Source organism: Eschrichtius robustus, chromosome X, assembly GCF_028021215.1.
Source record: "Eschrichtius robustus isolate mEscRob2 chromosome X, mEscRob2.pri, whole genome shotgun sequence".
In the NCBI taxonomy this organism is placed as follows: domain Eukaryota; kingdom Metazoa; phylum Chordata; class Mammalia; order Artiodactyla; family Eschrichtiidae; genus Eschrichtius; species Eschrichtius robustus.
The window spans coordinates 119299904-119324064 of record NC_090845.1 but is presented as its reverse complement, the minus strand read 5'-3'; the positions used below and the strand labels follow the sequence as shown (position 1 = coordinate 119324064).

The 24161-nt window shown below is 44.1% G+C and overlaps 1 protein-coding gene across 5 annotated transcripts in view; it reads left to right on the top strand.

Annotated features, from left to right (window-relative positions):
• Positions 1-17669, top strand: part of ARHGEF6 (Rac/Cdc42 guanine nucleotide exchange factor 6) — a 103827-nt gene extending 86158 nt beyond the window's left edge. For 3 of the 5 annotated variants that reach the window (XM_068532542.1, XM_068532545.1, XM_068532544.1), the window contains 10 exons: positions 2625-2711; positions 3519-3597; positions 4625-4770; positions 5811-5936; positions 7498-7518; positions 8701-8794; positions 9931-10020; positions 12228-12327; positions 14039-14093; positions 15242-17669. In XM_068532542.1, the coding sequence (XP_068388643.1) occupies positions 2625-2711; positions 3519-3597; positions 4625-4770; positions 5811-5936; positions 7498-7518; positions 8701-8794; positions 9931-10020; positions 12228-12327; positions 14039-14093; positions 15242-15382 (939 nt within the window). In that variant the 3' untranslated portion in view covers positions 15383-17669. The remainder of the gene's footprint in view (positions 1-2624; positions 2712-3518; positions 3598-4624; positions 4771-5810; positions 5937-7497; positions 7519-8700; positions 8795-9930; positions 10021-12227; positions 12328-14038; positions 14094-15241) is intronic. The other 2 variants (XM_068532541.1, XM_068532543.1) reach the window with 2 other exon arrangements.
• The last annotated feature ends 6492 nt before the right edge of the window (positions 17670-24161 follow it).

Genomic DNA, 24161 nt, shown 5'->3' with positions numbered 1-24161 from the left:
CAAAGAACTCATTGGAGACAGATTAAAACCCAAGCTGCAACTAAAAAACCAACCAAAATAGTCAATGCCACATCATGCCATCCCTACAATAGATTCCATAGAAGTTCAGAGAAGGGAGAGACCAAGAAAAGACTGTATGCAGACAGGACTTGAGGAGGGGGCAGTGAAGAGAGAGGGGGAAGATTTTGTAAGGGAGAGGTCATTCTTATCTCAGGAGAGAGCAGGAATGTGGCCTTTTTTCTTCAGCGCACTGAGGCAGCCAGTTTATTAGGAGCAGAGGAAGCATCCTGGGCAGAGCGAAAGAGCGAATTCATTGGGTTTGAGAGAGGCAGGTTGTGAAGAACCTCGGATGTCAGGCAAGGATAGTTCAGCTGGACGCAGCAGGAAACCATGCGAGGCCTGAGTAGTAGAGAAACAGGGGTGAAACGAAAGGGGTGTTTCTGACAACCTGGCAGCTGTATATGTCAGCTAAACTGGAGGGGATGGGGCTAGAGACAGGCCAGCTGGGTTGGAAAGTGGTAAGTACCCACCCCAGGAAGGTGGTGGCAGAGAGAATGAAACTTAAGGGGCAAATATGAGACCTGTTTAGAAGGGAAAGCCTATAGGAAGTGGTGAGCCAGAGGCTAGAGGAGATGACGGATGTCATTGCAGACCTGGTAACTTTCAAGTGATGGTGGGTATCCAGGAGGAGGTGACTTGTAGGCAGCTGTTGAAACGGTATAGAAATGTGGGTAGGAGGTCAGAGTTAGAGGCAGAGGTTTACATGCCCCTGACAGATGTGCCTTCTTGGGAAGTAAATATCCAGAGAGAAGCACGGAAGCCTGAAGATGGATTATGTCTTTTAGGAAGGGAGCGGGGTAGGGGAAGAAGGTTGATTACATCACCTGGTGTGATTTATGGGGTATTACAATCGTCTTCTCCCTCCCCAAACATCTTCCTCTACTCCCTGACAGGTCTCTGTCAGAGATTCATTACTGTGGGTTAATGTGGTTACCAAAGGAGAAAGCGGGGAGGGATAAATTAGGAGTTTGGGATTAACAGATTCAAACGACTATACATAAAATAGATAAACAACAAGAACCTACTATATAGCACAGGGAACTATATTCAATATCTTGTAATAACCTAAAATGAAAAGAATCTGCAAAAGAATATGTATCTGAATCACTTTGCTGTACACTTGCAACATTGTAAATCAACTATACTTCAATTAAAAAATTGGAAAAAAAAGCAATCTCATTTAAAATGCAGATACCCTGGGGAAGGTTAATGCAGTGACTCTAACAGTCTTTCATAACTTTGGGATAAACCTCTTGGGTAAAGCAAGGACGAATCAGTGCCGGAAAAAGAAGACAAAGCAGGGACTTCCCTGGCGGTCCAGTGGTTAAGACTGCACGCTTCCAGTGCAGGAGGCTGGGGTTCGATCCCTGGTCGGGGAACTAAGATCCCGCATGCTGCATGGCGAGGCCAAAAGATTAAAAAAAGAAACAAAGACAAAGCAGAAGATAGAGGAGAATCAGGGGAGTGTGGTGTGTCATGGAAATTCTAGGAGGAGCATTTGAAAATGGTCAGCCTGCTGAGTGCTGCGGAAGGGTCAGAGGTCAAAGAGTATGGAGACCGGGAAGAAGCCATTGGATTTCTCTAGAAGGCAGTGATTGAAGACTTTGAGGGAGCAGCAGGGGTGCAGTTAGAGAGGGATCAATGGGGAGAAAACGAAGGCAGCAAGTAATTTGGCAATAAAATGTCAAGAAACAGGGTGTTATGTCTAAGGAGCCACAGGGGCAAGTGAAAGCTTATGAAACGGACAGGAGATGTGCATATGCTAAAGGCAGCAGAAAGAGCCAGTTAGACAGGAGAGGCAGCTGGAAGCAAGAGCAGGAGATGAGACCAAGCAAGAGAAAGATGTGAGAGAACGCAGAACACTTGTTAGAAAAATTAGCCTTGAAAGGTTGCTCTTCTCAAGCGGGAGAAAGGAGACGGAGCCAGGCATGAGGATAATTGTAGCTAAGATGGCTGGACGCGCGAGCCCAGCGCAATCTTTGGCATCTACTCATTGCATATCTGTTTAAGGGGTTCAGAGAAGCCTTCGTGTGTAAAGTTTCCTTTAGTGCCATTTTAAAAAGGGTTTCCTTCTTTGTTTTATATGGGTATAATAATTATTGTGTAGTTATTGATTAACGGTAATTTTAGGAAGAGTTTACCATACATGTTAGGGCATAATAAATTTCCTATCACCCGAAAACCCCTTTATTGGGCCACTTTTCAAAGTAAAATCATTTCCACTTTGGGAACACTGAGACTTACATTGTGCTCTGGTTGCAACTTGGGCAGGAAGGCATTAACTGCGTGACTTTTCAGGCTCACATGCTTGGGAAACAAGCATGGTTGTTTGTATTTAACTCTTATGTATAGGAAGGACACAGATAAACTGGGGGCCTATATCCATTTTCAAAGTAAAATTAAATGCGTTTTGTACTTTTAAGTTGGGTATCCTTTTTTTAAAAAAAATCACTGTGTTTCATTGCCTTATATAAGATCTATGTTACAAAAATGATTCCAGAAACTCTTAATAAACAAAATGTGCAATTTATATTTTTCATTTAATCTTTTTCCTTCCACTTCAGGAAAAAGAAGAGCGGTACCTCATGTTATTTTCAAGTGTCTTGATAATGTTATCTGCAAGTCCTCGGATGAGTGGCTTTATCTATCAGGTTAGTAGATTTCATATAAAGCAAATAGCAAGACCCGTAATGAAAACAGGTTTCCATCCAGATGCAGTATTTCCACTCCGGCATTAAAAGCTCCAGCCAGAAAAGACAGAATGTTCTGTCTGACCCTTCATGTAATTAAACAGTTTATAAGAGCAGATGTTCCTTCTCTCAGAGGCGTATGTGTTAGCATAATGAGTTTATCCTGAATGTCCACTGCTCTGGTTATAAGCTAGGTTATGAATGTGTAAATAGAAATTGAAGTCTGCAACTAGATGAATTAGCAACAGCATTTTCCAGGCCCATATCATATCATTATTGCTGAGAAAATATAAAATTGAGACTTGCCCCTATGGTTGTCTTATTACAGTCACATCACGTGACTCAAGTTTCTGAGCTGGAAGTCATTCAGCTCCTTAGGAAATTCAACTTCCTTTAGTCTGCTCCCAAAACGCGGAGTATTATAATTTACTGTTGCCTATCCTATCTTGGCCTAGCAATTACTAATTTTCATGAAATTCGAGTTTCTACTTTGTTTTCTGATTCTCAGGAAAATGCGTTAGAAAAGTAAACTGTGATTAAATCCTGACCTTATGGTTTAGGGTGTGTTGGCAAAACACAACCCACATTTTCCCCTTGCTTTCTTGTCTGATTAAAATTTAAAGTCGGGAAACATATTATCTATTGACAGACCAAAGAAATATGTCTCTCCATAATTCACCAGTGATTCCTCAGAGGGTCAGAAAATCTAATAAATAAGCAGAGACATGTATAACCACAGAATTAATGGGGATGTTCTTTTTCTGGTAGGGAAAAATACCAATAGCAGGAATGGTGGTGACTAGATTAGATGAAATTGAAGGGAATGACTACACACTTGAAATCACTGGTAGGTAATTTTCTCTTCTTCATGTAGCTACTTCAAATTCTTTTTGAAATGCAATGGGGTTTAAATAAATAAGTGCTATTATTTTCTGTTCTACAGTCCATGAGCAAGTTTTACATGGGCATGGCAAAGCAGATTCCATTTTCTGGCTTAATTAGGCTACAGCGATAGCAGGGAAACCTCCTGGTCATTCAAAAGCCTCGGCTTCGCCATTGGTTTCAGTCTTCTCTTGCATAAGAGCTACTTGTTAGAGCTAAGAAATAACAAAATGGACCGATGTAAATGTAATTTTCTCTCTCTTCTGTCATCTGTTCCCTGGTGGCAGAGGAGCCAAAGATGTGGACTTTTATCAGCCATTTTATCACCAGCCTACGAATTAGCAAGATTCGGGCGTGTTTTTAAAGAGTGCTGAAAAGCCATGAAACTTTGTTCACAAATGGAGCAAAATGCCACACCTCCATAATGCTCCGTGACACTTTGGCCTCTTGTCCCTTTTGCCAAACATGTGTGATATCCACCTGATGGCTGCACTTTTTGCACTGACACGACACGATGGCTAACACTGGGATGCTGGCCGCAGGCTTTACCCCCTTCTTTCCCAATAGGGAGCCCGAGATTTGGTGTTGGCCCAGAGATTGGAACCAGTCTTAGTTGGATCTTGCTTCGTCTTTGATATTGGGTAAAGCAATACAATATTCTCATTTTAGACTATGAACTGGCTGGACCCTGTGCTTACATTTTTGGATTGTGAGTTTGTTTAGAGTGAAGTTTTATACTCCTTCCAAGATTCTGTAAGCGGTAGAAATCCAGGATGGTTTTATAAATCCGATATGGGCATTTATGTCTTGTCTTTATCATCAGAGCTTATCTGTTCCTGATAGACAAGTTTCAACAGGGTTAGCTCATAGGTATGAAAACGCCTGAAAATGGACACCCAAGTCCTAGCTGCAATGAAGTGTGCTTATGAATGAGGCAAGCTCAAGCTCCTCCTTGCCTTCTGTTTCCAAATGCTCCTAATCGGGTGATGCAGGTAACATGGTAGAGAGAATTGTGGTCCACTGCGGCAACAACCAGGACTTCCAGGACTGGCTAGAGCATCTGTACAGGCTGATCAGAGGACCCGCCTCTTGCAGTTCGTTATCCAAAACATCGTCGTCATCTTGTAGCGCTCATTCCGTAAGTAGTCCGTCTGTCCTGTCCAGGGATCATTGAGTCTCTTGTCAAATCCTGCCTGCTGAGGACTTAACAAGAAGTGGTGAGCATGCCCTTAGCCTTTGGATAGTCTGTATTTATAGGGTTTGAAGTACAGTCAAACCTCACTAATTCTGGTTTCTTGTTATGGAGGGAGACCCATCCCAATGAACGGAGTTTGACTTAAGAGGTGTGCAGCTTTGTTTGACAGTATTAAGGTACTCCAACTAACTGCTAGCAAAGTTCTTCTAGCCAGAAGTCCTGCTAAGATGTTTTAATGATAAACGGCATTTATTTTAATCAGCAACCATTACGTTCATGTTAATAATGTGCTAGGTCAAAGGAAAGAGTTTACCTTCGTAAGTACTTGAACGTTCCCTCAGTAACCTTTAAGGGTAAACTTTGAGCGTCGTCTCCTTCCATTTTATCATAAATTTAGAGTTCACGGAATTTGAATTGATGAGATTTTACTGTACTTGCCGAGTACTGAAGATGTGCTGTGTTGTCTGTTAACACTCAAACCTGTGATGCCCAAATTCCAGTTTTGAGCACAGTGTGTGGTGGAAAGAACAAGGGCTTTTGGCACCCGATCTGGGTTCAAATCTTGGCTTTGCCAATTGCTGGCTGGTTACTTCACTTTGCTAACGTTTGTCTTAAGGTTTTCTCGGGAAATAACCTATTTAAGTGCCTAATTGAGTGCCGCACACATGACCAAACTCATTAAATGTTGACTGTTACTCCACTTTCCTCCCTTAGAGGGGAGAAAACACCTGACTTGAGTGAAATTCCAGGACAGAGGGAGGGCAGGATCATGGGATGTGGAGTGAGTTTTGTGCTGTTCCTTAGAGACCCCAGAGCCTTGACTGGAAAACGCCAGTTCTCCAACTGGAGACTTGTTTTCCCATCTTTTCCTTTCTGGGGCTGCCTTTGCGGATGCAACGAAGCTATTGTTGTTCTCTCAGTGTGTGGCCCAAGGGTCGGGTTCGGATGGCAGATTGCCAGCATCTCATCAGACATTTTCCCAGTCTTTTAGCTCTACCGGACAGCCCCGAGGACCCTTGGAGCCTCCTCAAATTATAAAACCGTGGAGCTTAAGTTGTCTGCGACCTGCACCTCCACTTAGACCATCAGCAGCGCTAGGTTATAAAGAGGTAATTTTGCTACATATGGTATAAAATGCTTCTGACAAGCTGATTTCGTAGCTTATTACAAGGAGTTCTGTGGGAATGTGCTAGAATTGATGATAGGTGATACACGTCAGTCAATCTTGAATTGCCAGACTCAGTGATTTTTTTAAATTAATTTTCCATTTCCGCATTGTCCATCTACACATATTTCTTGAATATCCACAAGGTTTCTGTGCACTGCCTGAGTTTCCCTGGTCTCCCCCTGGAGTGCCTCTGGCTTGCCTTTATGATTATATGATAATTCTATAAATAGGTCATGATGTACACACATCTCAAACAAATACCACCTCATTACCATTGAATTGCTCACCAAGCAGTCCCAATTCTGCATTTTGAATCATTTTGATCTCTTAAACCAAATCAGTAAAAGTCTTATGGGACCAAGCCATGGGTCTGAACTATGAAAGTCTGAATTATTTGCTGCAGTTGGAAAGAGAAAAAGAATTTAATGAAAGGAGTGTCTTTTAAAAAGAGGCTTTTAAGCGACAACCCTAGAGGACATCTGATATTTGGGTAGAATGCGGATTTCAAGGTTTTCTTTTTTTTTTTTTTGTCTAGAAGCGGTAGTCAGGAAATGTCAGTCACTATCTTCTGTAACTGTGCGGAGTGTTACCTTTTCCATCCAAACGGTGGTTTTTTTTTTTTACCCTAACAAGTTTCTCATCATTTCAGCTTTCGGAAAAGATCCTCATTTATTAGTAACTATTCTTTAAATAGGTCTTACCGAGTGCAGATTTAAGCCTGTGACAATTATGAGACGCGTGTTAGAATTATGGTGCAAAGGCAGCATATATTTTTGTGTCAAATGTGTGTTTTGATGAGTGACGCAGACTTCGCTCAATTTTGAGTTTTTGATTTAAAACACCATGCTTCACTTAATTGTTTCACTTAATTGTTGCCTCCAATTCTTAGTGCAGTAAAAGTAGGACAACATTTGGATATGGGAGGATTTTTTGATCCTTTCAACCTGACATGATAGGAGAAATAATCCTTGAGCTGAATCTTCATTATGTACCTCTATTCAGAATTTGGCCAGGAAACAGCCCCACAGGTTGGCTTTGGAAATTGACCGGTGATTCCTGCAGTCATCCAATTTTCTCCTCTGATTACCTAAACCAGGAGTGCCACTTCATAGTTACCTAAGCCCCCTTTTTAATGATGGATATTTTGTAATTGTCAGTTACTAAGTTCAAATTAAGGTGAGCTTTGAAGGGTAAAGTTGACTTAATCCTTCACAGAACTAATCCATTAAAACTAAGGCATGATCACTTTGTTTCTGCTGGGAGATGTGTATTTCAGTTATTTTCAGCATTTGTTTTTCTGCACAGAACTGAATTCCTTGGGCTTTTGCATGATGATATTGCATCTGAAACTAATGTGGGAAACATGATGATATTCTCTCTGTGTAATTTATGATAACACTAACATTTCAAATGTTGTTTTAGAATTATTGATAAATGGATTTGGTCATTATAACCATCGACCTCTCACGCTCATCTTCTCTTTCTTTACATATTCACTTTAGAGGATGTCTTATATCTTAAAGGTAAGGGTAGAACGATATCTTTGGCGTACAGTGACATCATATAATGCTGTGCTGTAACCTTTGATGAATGAAGCTTTCCTTTATGCTTGTTTTGTCCCTTGTTACAATTGGTGGCTAAAATATGAAGATACAATTCTGACATGTAAGTACTTTCGTCAAAAAAGTAGGCTCTTGTGAAATATGTACGAAAATGTCATCTTATAATGCCTCTAAGATGTCTGTTTTCCGTGGGGTTTTTTTATATGCTGTTTCTATTTTTCCTGTTATTTTTGTCACATGTGAGTTTTTCATGTCTGTCTGTTTTCAAGTCTAAGTGGATCACTGAGGCTAAGTGGAAGAAATTAAATTCTTTGTTGCAGTTATTTTTAAGGTAGTAATTGTTATCCATGCATCCTGTATATACATTGCATGGGAGATTGGAATAAGATGATCGCTGTTTACTCGGGTACTTAATGAGCACTTTTTTAGACCTGCTGGTTATTCATATGGCAAAGGCAAATCCAATAATTCATCTCTCTTTTATCTACTAATTAAAAATATGACTTTATAGATGTACGTTTAAGCTTGCTGTAGGTACGTTATGCCTAACCCCAAATTATTTATCAGGAAATCCTTCATTTGGCTCTTCTCTCTGACTACAGGGAATTTACTTAGTCTCTCTGCCTTAATTTTCCTGTCTCACAAATGGAAATTGATATTCTTCTTTGTGGGACTGTCGCTAAGGAGAATTTATTTAAATAGTTTTGAAGCTCTTCAAAAAGCGGTCTATACCCCATTAGTAGTTACAATTGTTACTTCATTCCCTTAAAGCTGTATCAGTGGGGAATATAAACCAAGTTAGGAATACTGTTATTTCTCTAGGATTGCCATCCATTACTTTCTCTGCAGATGGTACCCTAAAGGCATTTGGCCTCCTAGAGAAGCAGCCGCATCTGCAGTAGGCCCACACCATTCTTATTCCCATCTCTATGGCAATTGAGAGGATAATAGCATTGCCTCGGTTTTATTTAACATTTTAGAGTTTATTGGAGCCACTTTTATTGTGTATAGTATTAAATCTTGATACCCTCCTAGGTGAGACTGTCAAAAATAAGAGAGAGCCATTCTATTTAATTTCATTTGCTTTTCTAATTTGTTTTTTGGGGAAATTTTTAATTCATAAAGAAACCTCTATCCTTACAGGAATCTGGTAAAAGCCCCAAAACGATGAAGAAGTTTCTTCACAAAAGAAAGACCGAAAGAAAGCCATCGGAGGAGGAATATGTCATCCGCAAAAGTACGTGTTTCGTGCTTTTAGAAAGTCGGTTATGGATGAGGAATTTTTTGAAAGAAGAGGATTCAAGCAGTGTGTTCTCAGCATCACCTGTGACATGAAGAAAAATGCATGGGAAGGCTTGGCCGCCACCTCTCAGATTTTGGAATAAGCTGTCTCCCGCTGCTTTTCATGTCGTCTTAGGCAGACAAACCATCTATATAGTTTTCATGTTGAATATTTGGCTCTACCTGGTTTAGAACCACTAAAGGGACCCATTTGCTATGGATACATTTTTTTCTTCTCTCTTAGTTTCTGACACCTGAGATATTTGCCTTTACTGAGATCGACTAAATAGGCCCGAAACCTGAGATCCTCTGGGATTTTAATGTTCAGTGATGTTCTCAGTTAGTCAAGGAAGCAGCCTGCTGGCATATAGAAACAGGGCTGGGTTTAGAGGCCGGCTGAAAAGTCGGTCAGCCAATCGATATGTACACATTTGCCTCTCTGGGAACGAGGTGCTCTGGGACACACATGAAGGAGTAAGTGATGTATCACAAAGGGGTGACAGAGCTGTGTGTATCAGTCCGAAATACAGTCTGGATAAATCTTTGCTGGACTCTAGCTTCTGCTTCCCCTACCCCTCACCTCACCCCTGGATGTGCACATCAGCATGTTAACAGTCATTTCTAGGATGAGTTGGAGGGGGTTGGGGGAATGAGAGGGAGAATCAGTGACTAGGCTGGCTGGTTGGGGAAAAAAATGGGTGGGATTAATGGTGGAAAGCTTCCTAGAGAAAGTGAGCCTTGAAATTTGATGGAGAGGAAGGGTGTGGTGTATGGGATGAGAACTGAGGCCAGCGCCAAGCCCAGTGCTGGCCTTGTAGCCTCTGAGACACTGACAGGACCCTCCAATTTCGAACTCCGGGTGGCTTCCGGAGCAGGCCACTCTCGGTGCTGAAGTCACTGGTGCTCACCCCAGAGCTCCTTGGGGACAGCGCCACTCCCCTCCACCAGGCCAGCCGGTCAGCTTTTTCTCCTGCCTTTCATTGAGACCATTGGTCAGAGAAGCCAGTGCCTAGCACCCGAGCGCACTGCATCATTTTGGGGGTCCAGAGGCATGTATCTCCCTGAAGAGTCACGATTCATTACACTTGACAGGTACGGCTGCTCTGGAAGAGGACGCTCAGATTCTGAAAGTGATCGAAGCCTACTGTACCAGTGCCAGCTTTCAACAAGGCCACGGCTCGAGTAGGTTCCCCCAAACCACTTTCTCTAATGAGTGATGTTTCTTTGCTACTGCTCACCGCCTCTTAGAAAAAGAGAAAAGCAACCCAGATGGGCTGCAGGGTGTGTAAAGCAGGTGACTTGCAGCAGGGGGGCGGGCACAGGGCTGCATCTTTCAGATAAGCTGGTTTTAGCTACCAAGCGGTTTGTTTACCCACTGTTTCTTTTCACCGAGAGACAAAGAGAGATGCAAGAGTAAAAAAGTTGGAGGTGATAGAAATGAAAATAAATTTTTTTTTTAAAGTCACTCTCCTTTGAAGTACGCAGATACCTTCACCAACACTAGTTAGGAATTAAAGAGCCCAGAGAGTTCCTGTGTCTGTGAACTGATGCTAATCTCTTCTTATAGGCAGATTTGGAAAGGAAGTCAAAATACTATCTTTGATCAGCTGCATATTTAAGCAAACAGAGCTTCACCAAACTCAAGTTTCAGAGTTGCTCTGAAAATCTGGAAATGTAGCTGCTTAGCAGGCCCTGTTGAGAATGTCTACAATTTATCAGGGAGCCATTAGGTGAGGGTATTTCCCCCACCAACTTTCAGGCTACAAACTGAAAGCGAGATAATACTTTCTGATTCATCCTTGTGCTTTTAGAAAAGCCAGGTCACATCGCTTATGTCCTTGGCCTTTCATTATTATAGACATTCAGGATACCTGGTGTGAGGGTCTTGCATCTGTGTAAGAGATAAGCTCTCCATAATGTTCCATCTAGACAGCCACTGAGCCCTGGCTTGAGCGTGGGCAGGGCTTCCTCAGTGGACTGCCCTGACCGATGCTTCCAAAGTAACATGTCTCTCAGGTCGTCATGGGGAAAGTATTCTATGTGGAAGTTGACACATTTGACTCTGAAGGGGGGACTGTCACACCTTCTGCTTCTCAGACCAAACCGGCCTCCGGCTTTGGGCATGCCCAGCCCTGATAACAAGGTTCGAGGAGTCAGGAAAAGAAAGTGAGAGCAGTTTTTATCGCAAAAACTAGGAAAGAGAGGGGGGCAAGGAGACGCCAGAAGCAGCAGCCCTCATAGGAAATCTGACGTTACCTCCTGCCGCCTTCTGTCCTCACACTGATAGAGACGGGAGATTTGCTCAGAGGTGCGGGCAGGCATTCTGGCCTCAAGAGTCTCATTTCCCCCCGTCCTCCCTGGCCTCCCTTTTATGTGTGGAAAGTGTCTAGCATAGTGCTTGGCACGTGGTGAGCATTTTCGCATCCTGGTGACTGACACCCTCCATCCCTCTCCAGCCAGAAGTCCTGCACCCCTAGAAGCGGCCGCTATTGTTTCTCGCTGCATCCAGTCGGTTGGTTAGTCGGCCAGTCTGCTATGCATTTATTAAGCACCTACGAAGTACTGGGCCCCGAGGAAGGCAGAGACACATCCACCTCGGGAAAGGGATGGAGGTTGAGTGAAGGCACTGAGTGTTCACAACTTGAAGGAACTTGGCTTAGAAGAGAGGAAGCCAGTGGCTCTGAGAGGAAGGATCCAGAAGGGAAGGGGAGGTTGCAGGTGCAGGAGAGCTGTCTGGTCAGGTCCCATGGCTGCTCTGTCACCTCTTCCATCCCAGAGCCTGGAGATGGTGAGCAGAGAGCAGTGAGGACGCCTGCATCTTTGCTGCTGTTGTGATTATCTCCCCAATGCCCCCTCTACCCTCCATCAAAGTGGTCTTCACTGACCCTGCTTCACCCTGTAGGACGGTAAAGAGAACAAATGGGAGTGAATGATGCTTCTGGCCCTTTAAGCATGCTGCGTCCCAGTGCAGTGCTACGTTCTGCATGATCTTTACTCAAATACAAAGCCGACAGGGTGTGGTGTGCCGTTCCCCAGAGATGTACAGGGAGGAATGGTCACTGGCCGGCTCTTTGCTCCGGAAGAGGCAAAACAGCAAAGGATGGGGTCTTGGTTGAGGACAGTTCTCACAGCGGCCTTTTCACATTGTGTTTCTGAATACAAAATGTGCCCCCCGCCCCCAGGATTGAATCAGTGTATTTGGCCATTTCGAATTTCTCACGTCAGGAGGATTTCGTCAGCAAATGTTGGATGACTATTCTCGGGGTGCCAGGTAGCCAGATGCCGTCAACAAAGACCCCTCAAAAACAACAGTAGAAAGGAACTAAGCCCCAACAAATAGTCTCCCGTAGTAAACTCCCTCCCTCACCTCTTGCCGCCCTTGTCTGTAGGTGCTCGCAAGGATTCCGTTCCCCAAGTGTTACTCCCCGAGGAAGAGAAACTCATCATTGAAGAAACCAGAAGCAATGGCCAGACCATCATCGAAGAAAAGTGCGTAGAGCGGGCTAAACCTTTTCTGATTTTTCTGGGGGCTGGAAAGAAGGTTCTGGCAGGGCAACGTGGCTTTGGCCAAGCCTGCACGGAAGGACAGTCCCTCCTCATCTGAGAATGTGGCCCTCTTGGCTGACTGTGCAGTTGGGAGCCTCGGGGGTGCTGCCCCCCAACAAAGGGAAGGGGGAAGGAGAGGCAGAAGAGGTCAGGATGGGACTTCAGGGCACGCAAGAATACCACTCCACATGGGTTTTGGAGGCATTGGGAAGGCCATAGCACCAATTCCCTTGCCCAGAGGGATGCCTCTCACATTTATTGACTCAGGCACTGGACTTTCACATACTTGACCTCATTTAAACTCCTACCGCAATCCTGGGAGATAAACGTTACTTTCACCACTGTTACAGATGAGGAAACTGAGATTCAGGGAAATTATGTCCCTGACCTAGCTTTGCACAGTAGTGAGGGTGACCTAACGGGGGAAAATCAGGTTAAGTACTTGTTTATACTTGAGTCATTTCTGAAGTCAGGCCTAAATTTGCATAGGACAGCGTGTTTCACAGTGCTTGGCATCGTCAATGTATTTTTCCATCTGGTGTATGAAGTGATACGACCAAATGGTAAAGCACTTGGGCTCAAGAGAATAACAGCCCTGGTTCAACTCCAGATTCTGGTACTTGTTAGCCGTGTGACCTGGAGCAAGTTCCATCACCTCTCTGTGCCTCAGTTTCCTCATCTGTAAAATGGGTACGATAGTAATACTTTCAGGATTTTTGTGAGGTTAAATGGAATAAGAAGTACAAAGGCTAGCACATGATAATTACTCAATAAATGATGATCGTTATAATTACTATTATTATAGCTATATTAACCCCTACAATGACTTTATGAGGTTTTCAGGGAATGTGGTATTATCCCCATTTTGTATGTGAAGAAAATAAGACCAAGAGAGGATGAGAAGAAAACTGGTTACCTAAGGTTAGAGGCCTGGTAAGTCATAGGGTCAGAACTGGAGCCCAGATCTCCAATGTCCTTGTCCAGGGAGAGAGCCAGAGAGGAAGTGACTCTTCCACAGTTCTGCCAAGGCGCTTTATCCTTTTTTGGAATATATGGAATCTTTTAGAAATAATGCCCCTGACTTTGTGTTTGTGTCATGTACGATGGTGTAGGGTCAGATAGGTGAGAAGGGCAATGCCATAGCACAGATAGTGTAGGATAGGCAGGGCCTGGTGACACCTCTCATTACAATATGTCAGGTGATGGTCCTTCCTGCCCCCGAGAGAGAAATCAAAACCTTATGAGGAGCCCTAGTCTCTTTTTTTCCTTGACTTTTCTTTTTATTTATTTTAAAAAAATTGAAGTAGAGTTGATGTACTATATTATATAAGTTACAGGTGTACAATACACTAGTCTGTTTTTTTTTTTTTTTTTTTTTGGACTTGCCTAAGCTGGGAAGCGAGCAGCAGAGGAGGAGGGAAGTATAGAAAATGTGCGGTGACACGGTGTTAGAAAGAGCTTGTGTGATGCTGGTTGTTAGCCCATAAAAATGAGAAACACAAGGACCATTCATAGCAGTATCTCTTCCGATCCACCGGAAAGGCCACCGCTTTTCAGGATCTGTATTTCTAGAAAGCTGCTTTTCTTCTTAAGTATCACTTAACAATACTTCAGTGCCATCTATTAATCTATGAACTTTATCTTTGTGTCCTAGGAGCCTTGTCGATACTGTTTATGCCTTGAAGGATGAGGTCAAAGAGCTGAAACAGGTAATGAAATTCGAAAGTAGTTTTCTCAGGTCCTAACGGGCCTGCTCCCTCTTCCCTGCTGTGCACTGGTATATGCCCTCAGGAGAAGGCCAGGAACAAGGTGGTGAGGTGGGGATTCTTAGTTCCCTTGTGTCATCCAGGTGGGTTTTGTTGATTTTACCACGTGGCCTTGGGTTTCAATTTCCGAGGCTTGCTTCTATACCTATTTAGGGATTTACAATAGGATCACAAACTTAGTTACAACTTTCATGGTCCCTGACTTGTGCAAACAGAATTTAAGAAAAGATAAGTCATTCATGAGCATGTAAGCGTAAACAGAACCATAAATCATGATTTGTGGGCTCCTCTGCAGATCTGATCCAGTGCTCCATGAGGGACACTCTTCCTTGGGTTTGAGGAGTGACTGTACCTGGTGACAGGGTTAAGGATGGATTGAAGGGAGAGAGACCAGAGGCTGGAAGACCACTTAGGAGGTTATTATAAAACTCAGGGTGAGACATGATAAAGTCCTGAGCTGAGGAGGGAGAGCCACTCAGGCTGCGGAGGAGGGACACAGATGTAAAGGAAGGCACATCGCAGAGTTAGAGCCTTTGGAAAATGGCGCCATGATGTGGGGATTAAGAAAGAGCCAGGGATGGAAGATGAGTCTTTTCACCTGGGTATCTACTTTGATATGGTGGTGCCCTTCGCGGAAATCAAGAGCCACAGGAGGAAGAGAAGTTTGGGTGGTGGGGGAGATAATGAGTTCACTTTAGGACATAATGAGTCCAAGGTACTTGTAACACATCTATGTTGGCATTGGGGACTGTGGACCTGGTGCTCATGAGCTGAGATGAGGTCAGTACCAGAGAGGCTGGGGAGGCCCCTATGTAGTTATTTGAGTTGAAAGAGAAGAGACGCTAAGTGAAAAGTGTGTTGAATTAGAAGAGGGCCAGGGCAAGAGCCCTAGAGAATGCTTGTATTGTATTTCAAGGGATGGTCAGCGAGAAGTAGAACAATCAAGAGGCTGCCTTGTCTTAGAAGCTGAGGGAGAGGCGCTTGAGGCAGGAAAGTGTTGTCAGTGGTGAAGGCTGCCAAGAGACTGGGCAGGAGGAGCCCTGAGGCGGGGTCCCTTTGTCTGGTAACCAACCAACCTTTTCCCATCATAGGAGAATAAAAGAATGAAGCAGTGCCTGGAAGAAGAGTTGAAATCAAGAAGGGACCTAGAAAAGTTGGTCCGGAGGCTGTTGAAGCAAACTGATGAGTGTATTCGGGCCGAGTCCAGTAGCAAGACCTCCATTCTCCCATAACCATCACAGTGCGGCTGGCAGAGGGTGCCCGCAGGGCATCGGAAAATGTCCAGCTGAGTGATCTGACTCAGTTTGCTCACTTCTCTGGTTTTTATTTTGTATCTTAGTCTCTCTCTCTCTCTCTCTTTCTCTCTCCCTGTGTGTGTGTTTGGTTCAGTGTTTGTTGTTGTTTGGTTATTGGTTGGTTGTTTATTTTTTTTGACAGAGGTCAAAGCAAGAGGGGGTGAATGTCTCCCCAGAGTCTTTTCCATTCAGTAAGCAAAGGGAAGCTAATGTAGGCAAATGACTTACATGGTCTTCAGATGGCTTTCAATTCATAGTGCCTCTTTACCAGCCATTATCTTGGGTCACTCTTTTTGGGCCGGCTGCTGTCCCAAAGTGGCCCGCCATGGCTTATTAAATGTGAACTTGACTTTCCCCCACAATGCTTTCCTGTGCCTGGCAGCCCCTCAGTACCTGATTTACTGAAGGCGACACTTCTGGAACTGACCGGCGTAGGGTGAAAGGCTAACACGTTTGCCCAGTGATCCAGCTGCCCTTCCCTGGGCCGTCCTCAATGCACACTTTTTTTAATGACTACCCTATTTTGTCTAGAAGACCAAGAAAACTGTAGTGCCCTCCCTCCTTTCGTGTTGGTTTACATTTTAACTCTGTGGGACAGAAGCTCTGGTCACCCATGCCAACACCAAATCCATTAGCAAATTGCACTGGACAGTCCTCCCCTTCAGAAGCAGAGTTGCCCATCTCTTGCCAGTGCATGATAGGTTTTGTCCCTAACCTTCTGCCTTGTGTGTAAGTTTTCTATTTCCCCAGTGCTTTTAGCCAAGCATACCAAGTGGTGTGTCAACTGGTATGTGTGTGCTTTGCTTTTTAAAAATATAGACTGTGAGCAGTTACTTTTTTCTCCATCACATATTCAAATTGCGACTTCTCATCCTTCAGTCTACACTTGAGGAGATGTTGTGCCCTAGCAGACAGCTTTAATTCCCTTGATTGCTCTCCCATATATGCTGTGAGAAGCTGTAAATAGTCATCGGCCTCTTCGAGTAGGACTCTAAGCATTATTTGCAGAAATGTGCTGTTGGTCCAGTTTGTATAGCCGGAAAGAAAGGGCCCCTCTAGTAGCTGTGTGCTGGTTACTAGTGAAGCTGATTATTTGGAACTGGTTTACTCAAGTTGCTTGTTGAATCAAACCCTCGCCTTTGTAAGTATCTGAGAAATTAGAACTGTGATAAACCAGGTTTAGAAGAGGGTCACAGGAGGGCAACACACATCCCAATTCAGCACAGTTGAAAGTTGGCCTGGGGCTGTAGGACAGAGCAGGGCAACCTGCCCCTGTCTGTCCCAAAGACGGGAAGTTTGGCCAGGTGGAGGAGATCGCTGGAAAGAGAGGCCAAGGACCAGCGGACTGATCAAAGTTGTCTCCCAGATACATTTGATGGGTGCCTATAAATGTGGGTTTTGCGAATGTTGTTTAGGAACCAGACTTGAAGCTTGAACTCCCCAGCTTGTTAAGCCCTTTTCCTTTCTAGTACAGCGTGGGTCTCAGTTCCCATAGCTACATGGTACAGGGCTGTTGACTGCTTGCTGCACAGCAGAAATTACACCATCCACGGGAAATGGACTGTTCCCGCAGATCAATCTCAGCCAAACACACACAGCTGTCTTTGGAAGCTGAAGACGGAACAAGATTGCTAGGAATGGCTGTTGTTCTGTTTTTAGCCCAACAGTTTAGAGATGCCGTCCTTCATCTCCAAATGGAAAACAACAATAACAGCAGCACAGATCACAGCATCTGCCCTGTCTGTGATTAGTCAATGGCTTGCAATAAATGTGCAAACTATATCCATAGGAAACATTTTTGTGATTACAAAGTACTTTAGTTGATAAGGTATATAGGATTGCTTAAAATATTGAAAGGTCTTTATTTTAAAGCGACGTGTCCATATGCATGTTTTGGGGATGTGGCCCTTCTGATGAGAGGCCCTGAGTACTCTGGGTAACGTAGCTTGTGCAGAGTGGTGTCCGCGCTCACACTCAATAATCCCATATGGGAAATGAAGCCATGGTAACCTGACGGCAGTGTCTCCATAGTTGTGTTGTTTACAGTACTCTATAAATGGGTCCCTGTTACTCTGTAGTCAAACTGCTGCCCTTCGAGGCCTTTCAGTTCCTCTTCTGTCATGTCCCTTCTTACACAGCTCAAATTTTCTAACTTGTTTTTATTTTGAAGACTTTTAAAATGGACATTTTCAATAAATAAGAATAACAATGCTTTATAAAATAAGTCCTGTGTTTCTTCTTCATTTTCTTTTTCTTTTTTTTTTTTTTTTTTTTGCTAGCTGGTGTGCAGAAAGATTTCTCATGCTGTGTCAGCTTCCTCTTCTGTTTCCCTCATTAGCTATCCATGCTCATCAGGCCCCTGAACCAGCTTCTACCTTTTTCACTCAGGGCAGATGATATTTGTTCCCCACTTTAAAGAGATAATACATCTCTTGAGAGAGAACCTTCTGTAAGTTCTCCACCCCTCTCCTCCTGCCCACAACCTATAAACTGTCTGTACCTCTTCTCACCATTTTCCTTCCAATATAAGAGAAAGAGATATTCACTGTCTTGTTCAAGCTTATCCCTTGATCTTTAGTCTTGTTTCCATCCCTCTTTATATTTTGCAGGATTTTGTCAATTTTGCTCTATTTTGACCACAGGTGGAATGCTGGTGTCAGCGGTCAGGATGAAAATATTTGCTCCCCCCTCAAGATAGATGCACTGGATATTATCTGTTGCTACTCAGCATCCATTCCTCCTCCCACCCGCAACCCCAAGGCTAAAAAAGCACCTAGCCCAGACTCCCTTGCAGCTAGGGTTCCGATACAGTGTGGGTTCTGATACATTTTCAGTCCTGCCAATGAGATGCCTTTGTGCAATGCTTGAAAGGCTTCAGTTAGGCAGAGGCTATCTTCCTGGGGCTTGTTGGCTGGCAGGAGGTTCCAAGGATATGTTCGTGGCTTCTGTACTACCTATGGGTGACAGACTGTAGTGGCAGCAGCATCTTCTGAAACTGGATTTGGATTACAGCTACCGTGTTATGACCTTGAAGCCATAGTCAGTGGAAGCCCCCTGACTTCCACTTCTGTAGCCGTCTGGTTTTTTTTTTGTTTGTTTTTTGTTTTTTTGGCTGCATCGGGTCCTTGTTGCTGCGTGCGGGCTTTCTCTAGTTGTGGCGAGCGGGGGGCTACTCTTCATTGCGGTGCGCGGGCTTCTCATTGCAGTGGCTTCTCCTGTTGTGGAGTGCGGGCTCTAGGCACATGGGCTTCAGTAGCTGTGGCACACAGGCTCAGTAGTTGTGGCTCACGGGCTCTAGAGCACAGGCTCCGTAGTTGTGGCGCACGGGCTTTGTTGCTCCGCGGCGTGTGGGATCTTCCCGGACCAGGGCTCAAACCCGTGTCCCCTGCATTGGCAGGAGGATTCTTAACCACTGCACCACCAGGGAAGCCCCTGTAGCCATCAATTTTATAGGCACCTGATATTACCTTTCTGCTTGAGATCGCCTCAGCGTAGGAAGCCGAAGCAATAGCTGTAACATGGCACCTCCCATGTGCTAGGCTCTGCACTCTTTTACATAGTTAAGCTCCTGTAACCCTTGCAACAACCCTATGAGGTATTCACTATTGTTATCCCCATCTTACAGTGGTTGAACAATATGCTAGTATGTGTGGAGCAGGGATTTGAAACCCTGGTCCGTCTGCCTCTCGAATCCATGCTCTTGCTACTGCATCTCCTCCTCTGCACTTGGTACTTGCCAAGTCAGCTTCTACCTCAGCCATCTACTCTCCTGAAGTCACTGATGAGCTCTTATTGACAAATCCAGGGAACGCTTTTCAATACCCATCTTGACCTCTCTGCAGTTTCTGACCCTTGCCTCCTTGATAAATCTCTCCTTCCTGGGCTTTCATGATCCCAGCTTTCCTGGCGTTCATTCAACCTTTCTGACCACCCCAAAGTCTCCTTCGCTGGATCTGCCTCCTGCCTGTTCCCTGAATGTTGCTGATCCTTGACGCTCTTTGCCTCTTCTCTTCCTTTCTATAGCCTCTTCGTGGACAACCTTGTCTATTCCTATAACTTTATTCATCAAAGTGTAGATGACTCCCTGGTCCCTATTTTCCCATCCTGACCTTTTCTCCTGAGCTCCAGACCCGTGGATGCAGCTACCTTGTGGACATCTCAGCTTGGATGTCCTACAGCACCTCAAACTCAGCATGTCCCAAACTGTACTCCTCATTTGTAGTCCTAGATCTGCTCTTCCAATGTTTCCTATCCCAGTACATAGCACCCCTGGCCACTTAGTTGCCCGAACCGGAAAAACAAGTATTGTCCTTTATTCCTTCCTCTCCCTCAACCCTGTATAAATTTATACATTAACCCTTTATACATCTAGTCATCAAGTCTCATCATTTTTAACTCTGTTATAACCCCTGAACTTCTCCCCATCCTCCGTTGCCTATTTTTGATGCTTATCATCTCTCCCTCAGACTAATGCATCTCTTTGCCTCTTGTAGTCTAGCCTCTTTGGTGCCAATAGTCTGGCCTCTTTGGTGCCAGTAGAATGATTATCTAAAACATCTATGTCATTCACCTGTTTAAAAATTTAATCTCTGGCTACTCCCCACCACACTCAGTAAAGTTGGATCTCCTTGAATTTCTAAGTCCCATAATATGCCATTTGCCCTGCCTAGAATCCCTTTCCCATCCCTGTCCATCAAGCAAATTCATTCCTTTCCATTTAGAGTCAGCTCAAGTATCTATGTGAACTCCTGGTTTCTAAAACGCATGTACATATGTATCTCTGCATGTATATGTGTACATTTATATGTATGTAGTGTGTATGTTTGTATGAATTAGGGTTGCCAGATAAAATACAAGATGCTCAGTTACATCGGAGTTTCAGCTGTACATCAAATAATGTTTTGGTATAGATCATGTCCCAAATATTGCATGGGATATATTTATACTAAGTTTTTCAATGTTTACCTGAAATCCAAATATAACTGGGTATCCTGAATTTATTTTTTTATTATTTTTTTGGGGCTGCGTTGGGTCTTCGTTGCTGTGCACGGGCTTTCTCTAGTTGCGGCGAGCGGGGGCTACTCTTCTTTGAGGTGTGCAGGCTTCTCATTGCGGTGGCTTCTCTTGTTGCGGAGCATGGGCCCTAGAGCGCACAGGCTTCAGTAGCTGTGGCACGTGGGCTCAGTAGTTGCGGCGTGCGGGCTCAGTAGTTGTGGCTCGCAGGCTCTAGAGCACAGGCTCAGTAGTTGTGGCACGTGGGCTTAGTTGCTCTGCGGTAATGTGGGATCTTCCCAGACCAGGGATTGAACCCGTGTCCCCTGCATTGGCAGGCTGATTCTTAATCACTGCACCACCAGGGAGGTCCCTACCCTGAAATTTTATTTGCTAAGGCTGACAGCTTTAGTACCTACATGCGTATACATAGGCGTCTAAACGCATACATTTCCTAGGAGAAGTGACATCCTAATAGCAATGAACACAGCTGTGCCCAGAACTTGGTTTCTAAACACTATACTCTGCACTGAAAGGAACGAGGGCTCCTTGGAGGAATGGCCGATTCTACGGCTGAGGCAGGACAGGTACAAGATGAGCCTGGAACATCTTGTTCTGCCAGAAAGTAATGCTCAGAAATATGGTAGGGGCATGTTACAAAGACACAGGTGCAAACTTGAAGAGGCTCTTACTGGCCAAATAAGGGAAAATTTGAGCACAAAAATACAGTAATGAATTTGAAAACATTGGAAAAAGTAGAAATCTATGTGTCCATATGGATAAATAAGTAAGTGGGGAGAAAGGGAAGGCTCTTGTTTACAGTACCATGCTGAGGGTTGACTGGTAAACGTGGAAGGAACTCTGGAGTTGGAAAATCCCTGTTTTGCAGCCATCATAGTAAAGACCGATTCAGGCAAAAATTATCATTGGGTGCTAAGTATAGAGGGAAACTTTGATGACAAGCAAGTTACTTGTATGATCTTATAGTGTTTCCCCAAAGAGTGCTTACTAGTTGCAAGGTGGAAAATAGTAACTCTAGATAGAGTGGGGAAATTGGACAGCACTTTACCTGAGTGATCAAAATTCACATCAACAATGAGAGGCAGGGACTTCCCTGGTGGCGCAGTGGTTAAGAATCTGCCTGCCAATGCAGGGAACATGGGTTTGAGCCCTGGTCTGGGAAGATCCCACATGCCGCAGAGCAACTAAGCCCGTGTGCCACAACTACTGAGCCTGCGCTCTAGAGCCCGTGAGCCACAACTACTGAGCCCACATGCCACAACTAGTGAAGCCTGTGCACCTAGAGCCCATGCTCCACAACAAGAGAAGCCAGTACAATGAGAAGCCTGCGCACTGCAACAAAGAGTAGTCCCCACTCGCTGCAACTAGAGAAAGCCCGCGAGCAGCAACAAAAAAGCAACACAACCAAAAATAAATAAATTAATTAAATAATTAATTAAAAAAAAAAACAGTGGGAGGCAAACGGCCGTCATGTGCCTCCAGATGTGATACGCTGCAAAGGACAGAACATCATTTATGTAGTTTTCCATCCAGGAAAGCATAACCTGAATTTAATCATGAGGAGACATCAGACAAACTCAAAATAAGGAACACTGTTTTTTTTTTTTTTTAAAGGGGACAGATTGTTACTATATTAGTCTAAAAAGTCAATGTCATTAAAGACAAAGGTTGTGGGCTTCCCTGCTCAGTGGTTAAGAATCTGCCTGCCAATGCAGGGGACATGGGTTTGAGCCCTGGTCCAGGAAGATCCCACATGCCATGGAGCAACTAAGCCCGCACGCCACAACTACTGAGCCTGCGCTCTAGAGCGTGTGAGCCACAACTACTGAGCCCACGTGCCACAACTACTGAAGCCCGCGTGCCTAGAGCCTGTGCTCCGCAGCAAGAGAAGCCGCCGTAATGAGAAGCCTGCGCACCGCAACGAAGAGTAGCCCCTGCTCGCTGCAACTAGAGAAAGCCCGCACACAGCAACGAAGATCCAATGCAGCCAGAAGTAAATGAATAAATTTATTAAAAAAAAAAAGGACAAAGATTGTGGAAATGTTCCAGATTAAAGGTGACTAAAGAGACATGACAACTAAATGCAATACCGACCCTAGACTGAATCCCGTGCTGGAGGGGAAAATGCTATAAAAGATATTATTGGATGACTTACCTGAATTGGAATACAAATGGAAGATCAATATCAATGTTAAATCGACTGAAGTTGATAACTGTACCTGTGGTTATAAACAAGAATATCGTTATTCTTAGGAAATACACGCTGAAGTATTTAGGGGTGAAGGCCGTGAGGTACACAACTTACTCTCAAATGATTCAGAAACCACTTTTTATTTGTACTATTCTTATTTTCGCAAATTTTCTGTAAGTTTGAAATAATTTTCAAATAAATTAAAAAAAAAAAAAAGCTCAAGCATTGCCTCCTCAGGGAATCCAGACTCCATCACGCTGCACTTTATTTGCTTGTGTCTTTTTCCACACTAAATGTTAATTACCTTAAAAGGGGAGAATAGGCTCCTTTCATCCATGTAAATTCGGGGCCTAATACAGGGTCAAGCCCATAGAACCTACTCAAGAAATATTTGTTGAATGAGCCAACTTTCCCCATAATTTGAGGTCTCCGCTGTTTGTCTGGAAGAATTGTGAAGACTTGCCTTGGTGCCAATAGCAGAAGGCCAGTGGGGTTCTAAGCTTTCAGCAACCTCCAAGCCTGCAGGGTCCAGTCTGACCCAGCTCTTGGCATGCAGGCGACCTCGGCCAAGCTGTAGAGCCAGCCCCTCTGGGCAAGCAGCTCGGAGGGAAGTTTCTGTCTGCCAGATGAGCACAAAGGCTCTTCCTAGACTGGGCTTCAGCAGGTGCTGTTTGGCCTGTACACCAAGATTCTTTCTCACACAAGGCCCTCGCTGCTCCCCTGAACCTCTTATCCGTCTTCACAATCTCTGCTTTCGTATGTTCTGTGCTCTCCCTCTGGTCCTCCTTTCCTCCCTGTGGCCCCTCCTCCCCCCCAACATCCCTCAAGACTCAGTGTGTGCCACCTGTCCTGGAAAGCCTTTCCTGACACCTACCTTGCCCCGCTTGTCCGAGTTACATATCCTTCCCGTGTTTTCCCTGTTACACTGGCCCTGACCCCCACTGCAGCATTCACGCTGGGCTTTCAACTAAGACCCAGCGCAGCCAAAATAAAAAAATAAAAATAAATAAATAAATAAGTAAGTAAATAAATAATGTGAATCAGATCGAAGATGTGTTAAAGGTTTCATGTTGGATTTCAAAGAGCTTTACCATCAGAGAGGTACAGAAGATAAAGAGTTAGTGACCAAAAATTATTGGACTTTAAGTGGGGTTACATTAGCAGGAAAAATATGACAGATAACTCAGTGGAACTCCAGGAATGGGGAATGGAAAGCAACTATATATTTAACTGGTTTTCTTGAAAGTTGCTGAATTGCCTCTTGGGGTTACTCAGAGAAGTGTGGTATGGAAGGGGGAAGTTTTTTTGTTTTAATTTATTTTATTGAAGTATAGTTGATTTACAATGTTGTATTAGTGTCTGGTGTACAGCAGAGTGATTCAGTTATACATACATATACATATTCTTTTTCATATTCTTTTCCATTATGGTGTATCGGGAATATAGTTCCCTGTGCTATATGGTAGGACCTTGTTGTTTATCTTGGAAGGGGGAAGTTTATAAGCTGATATC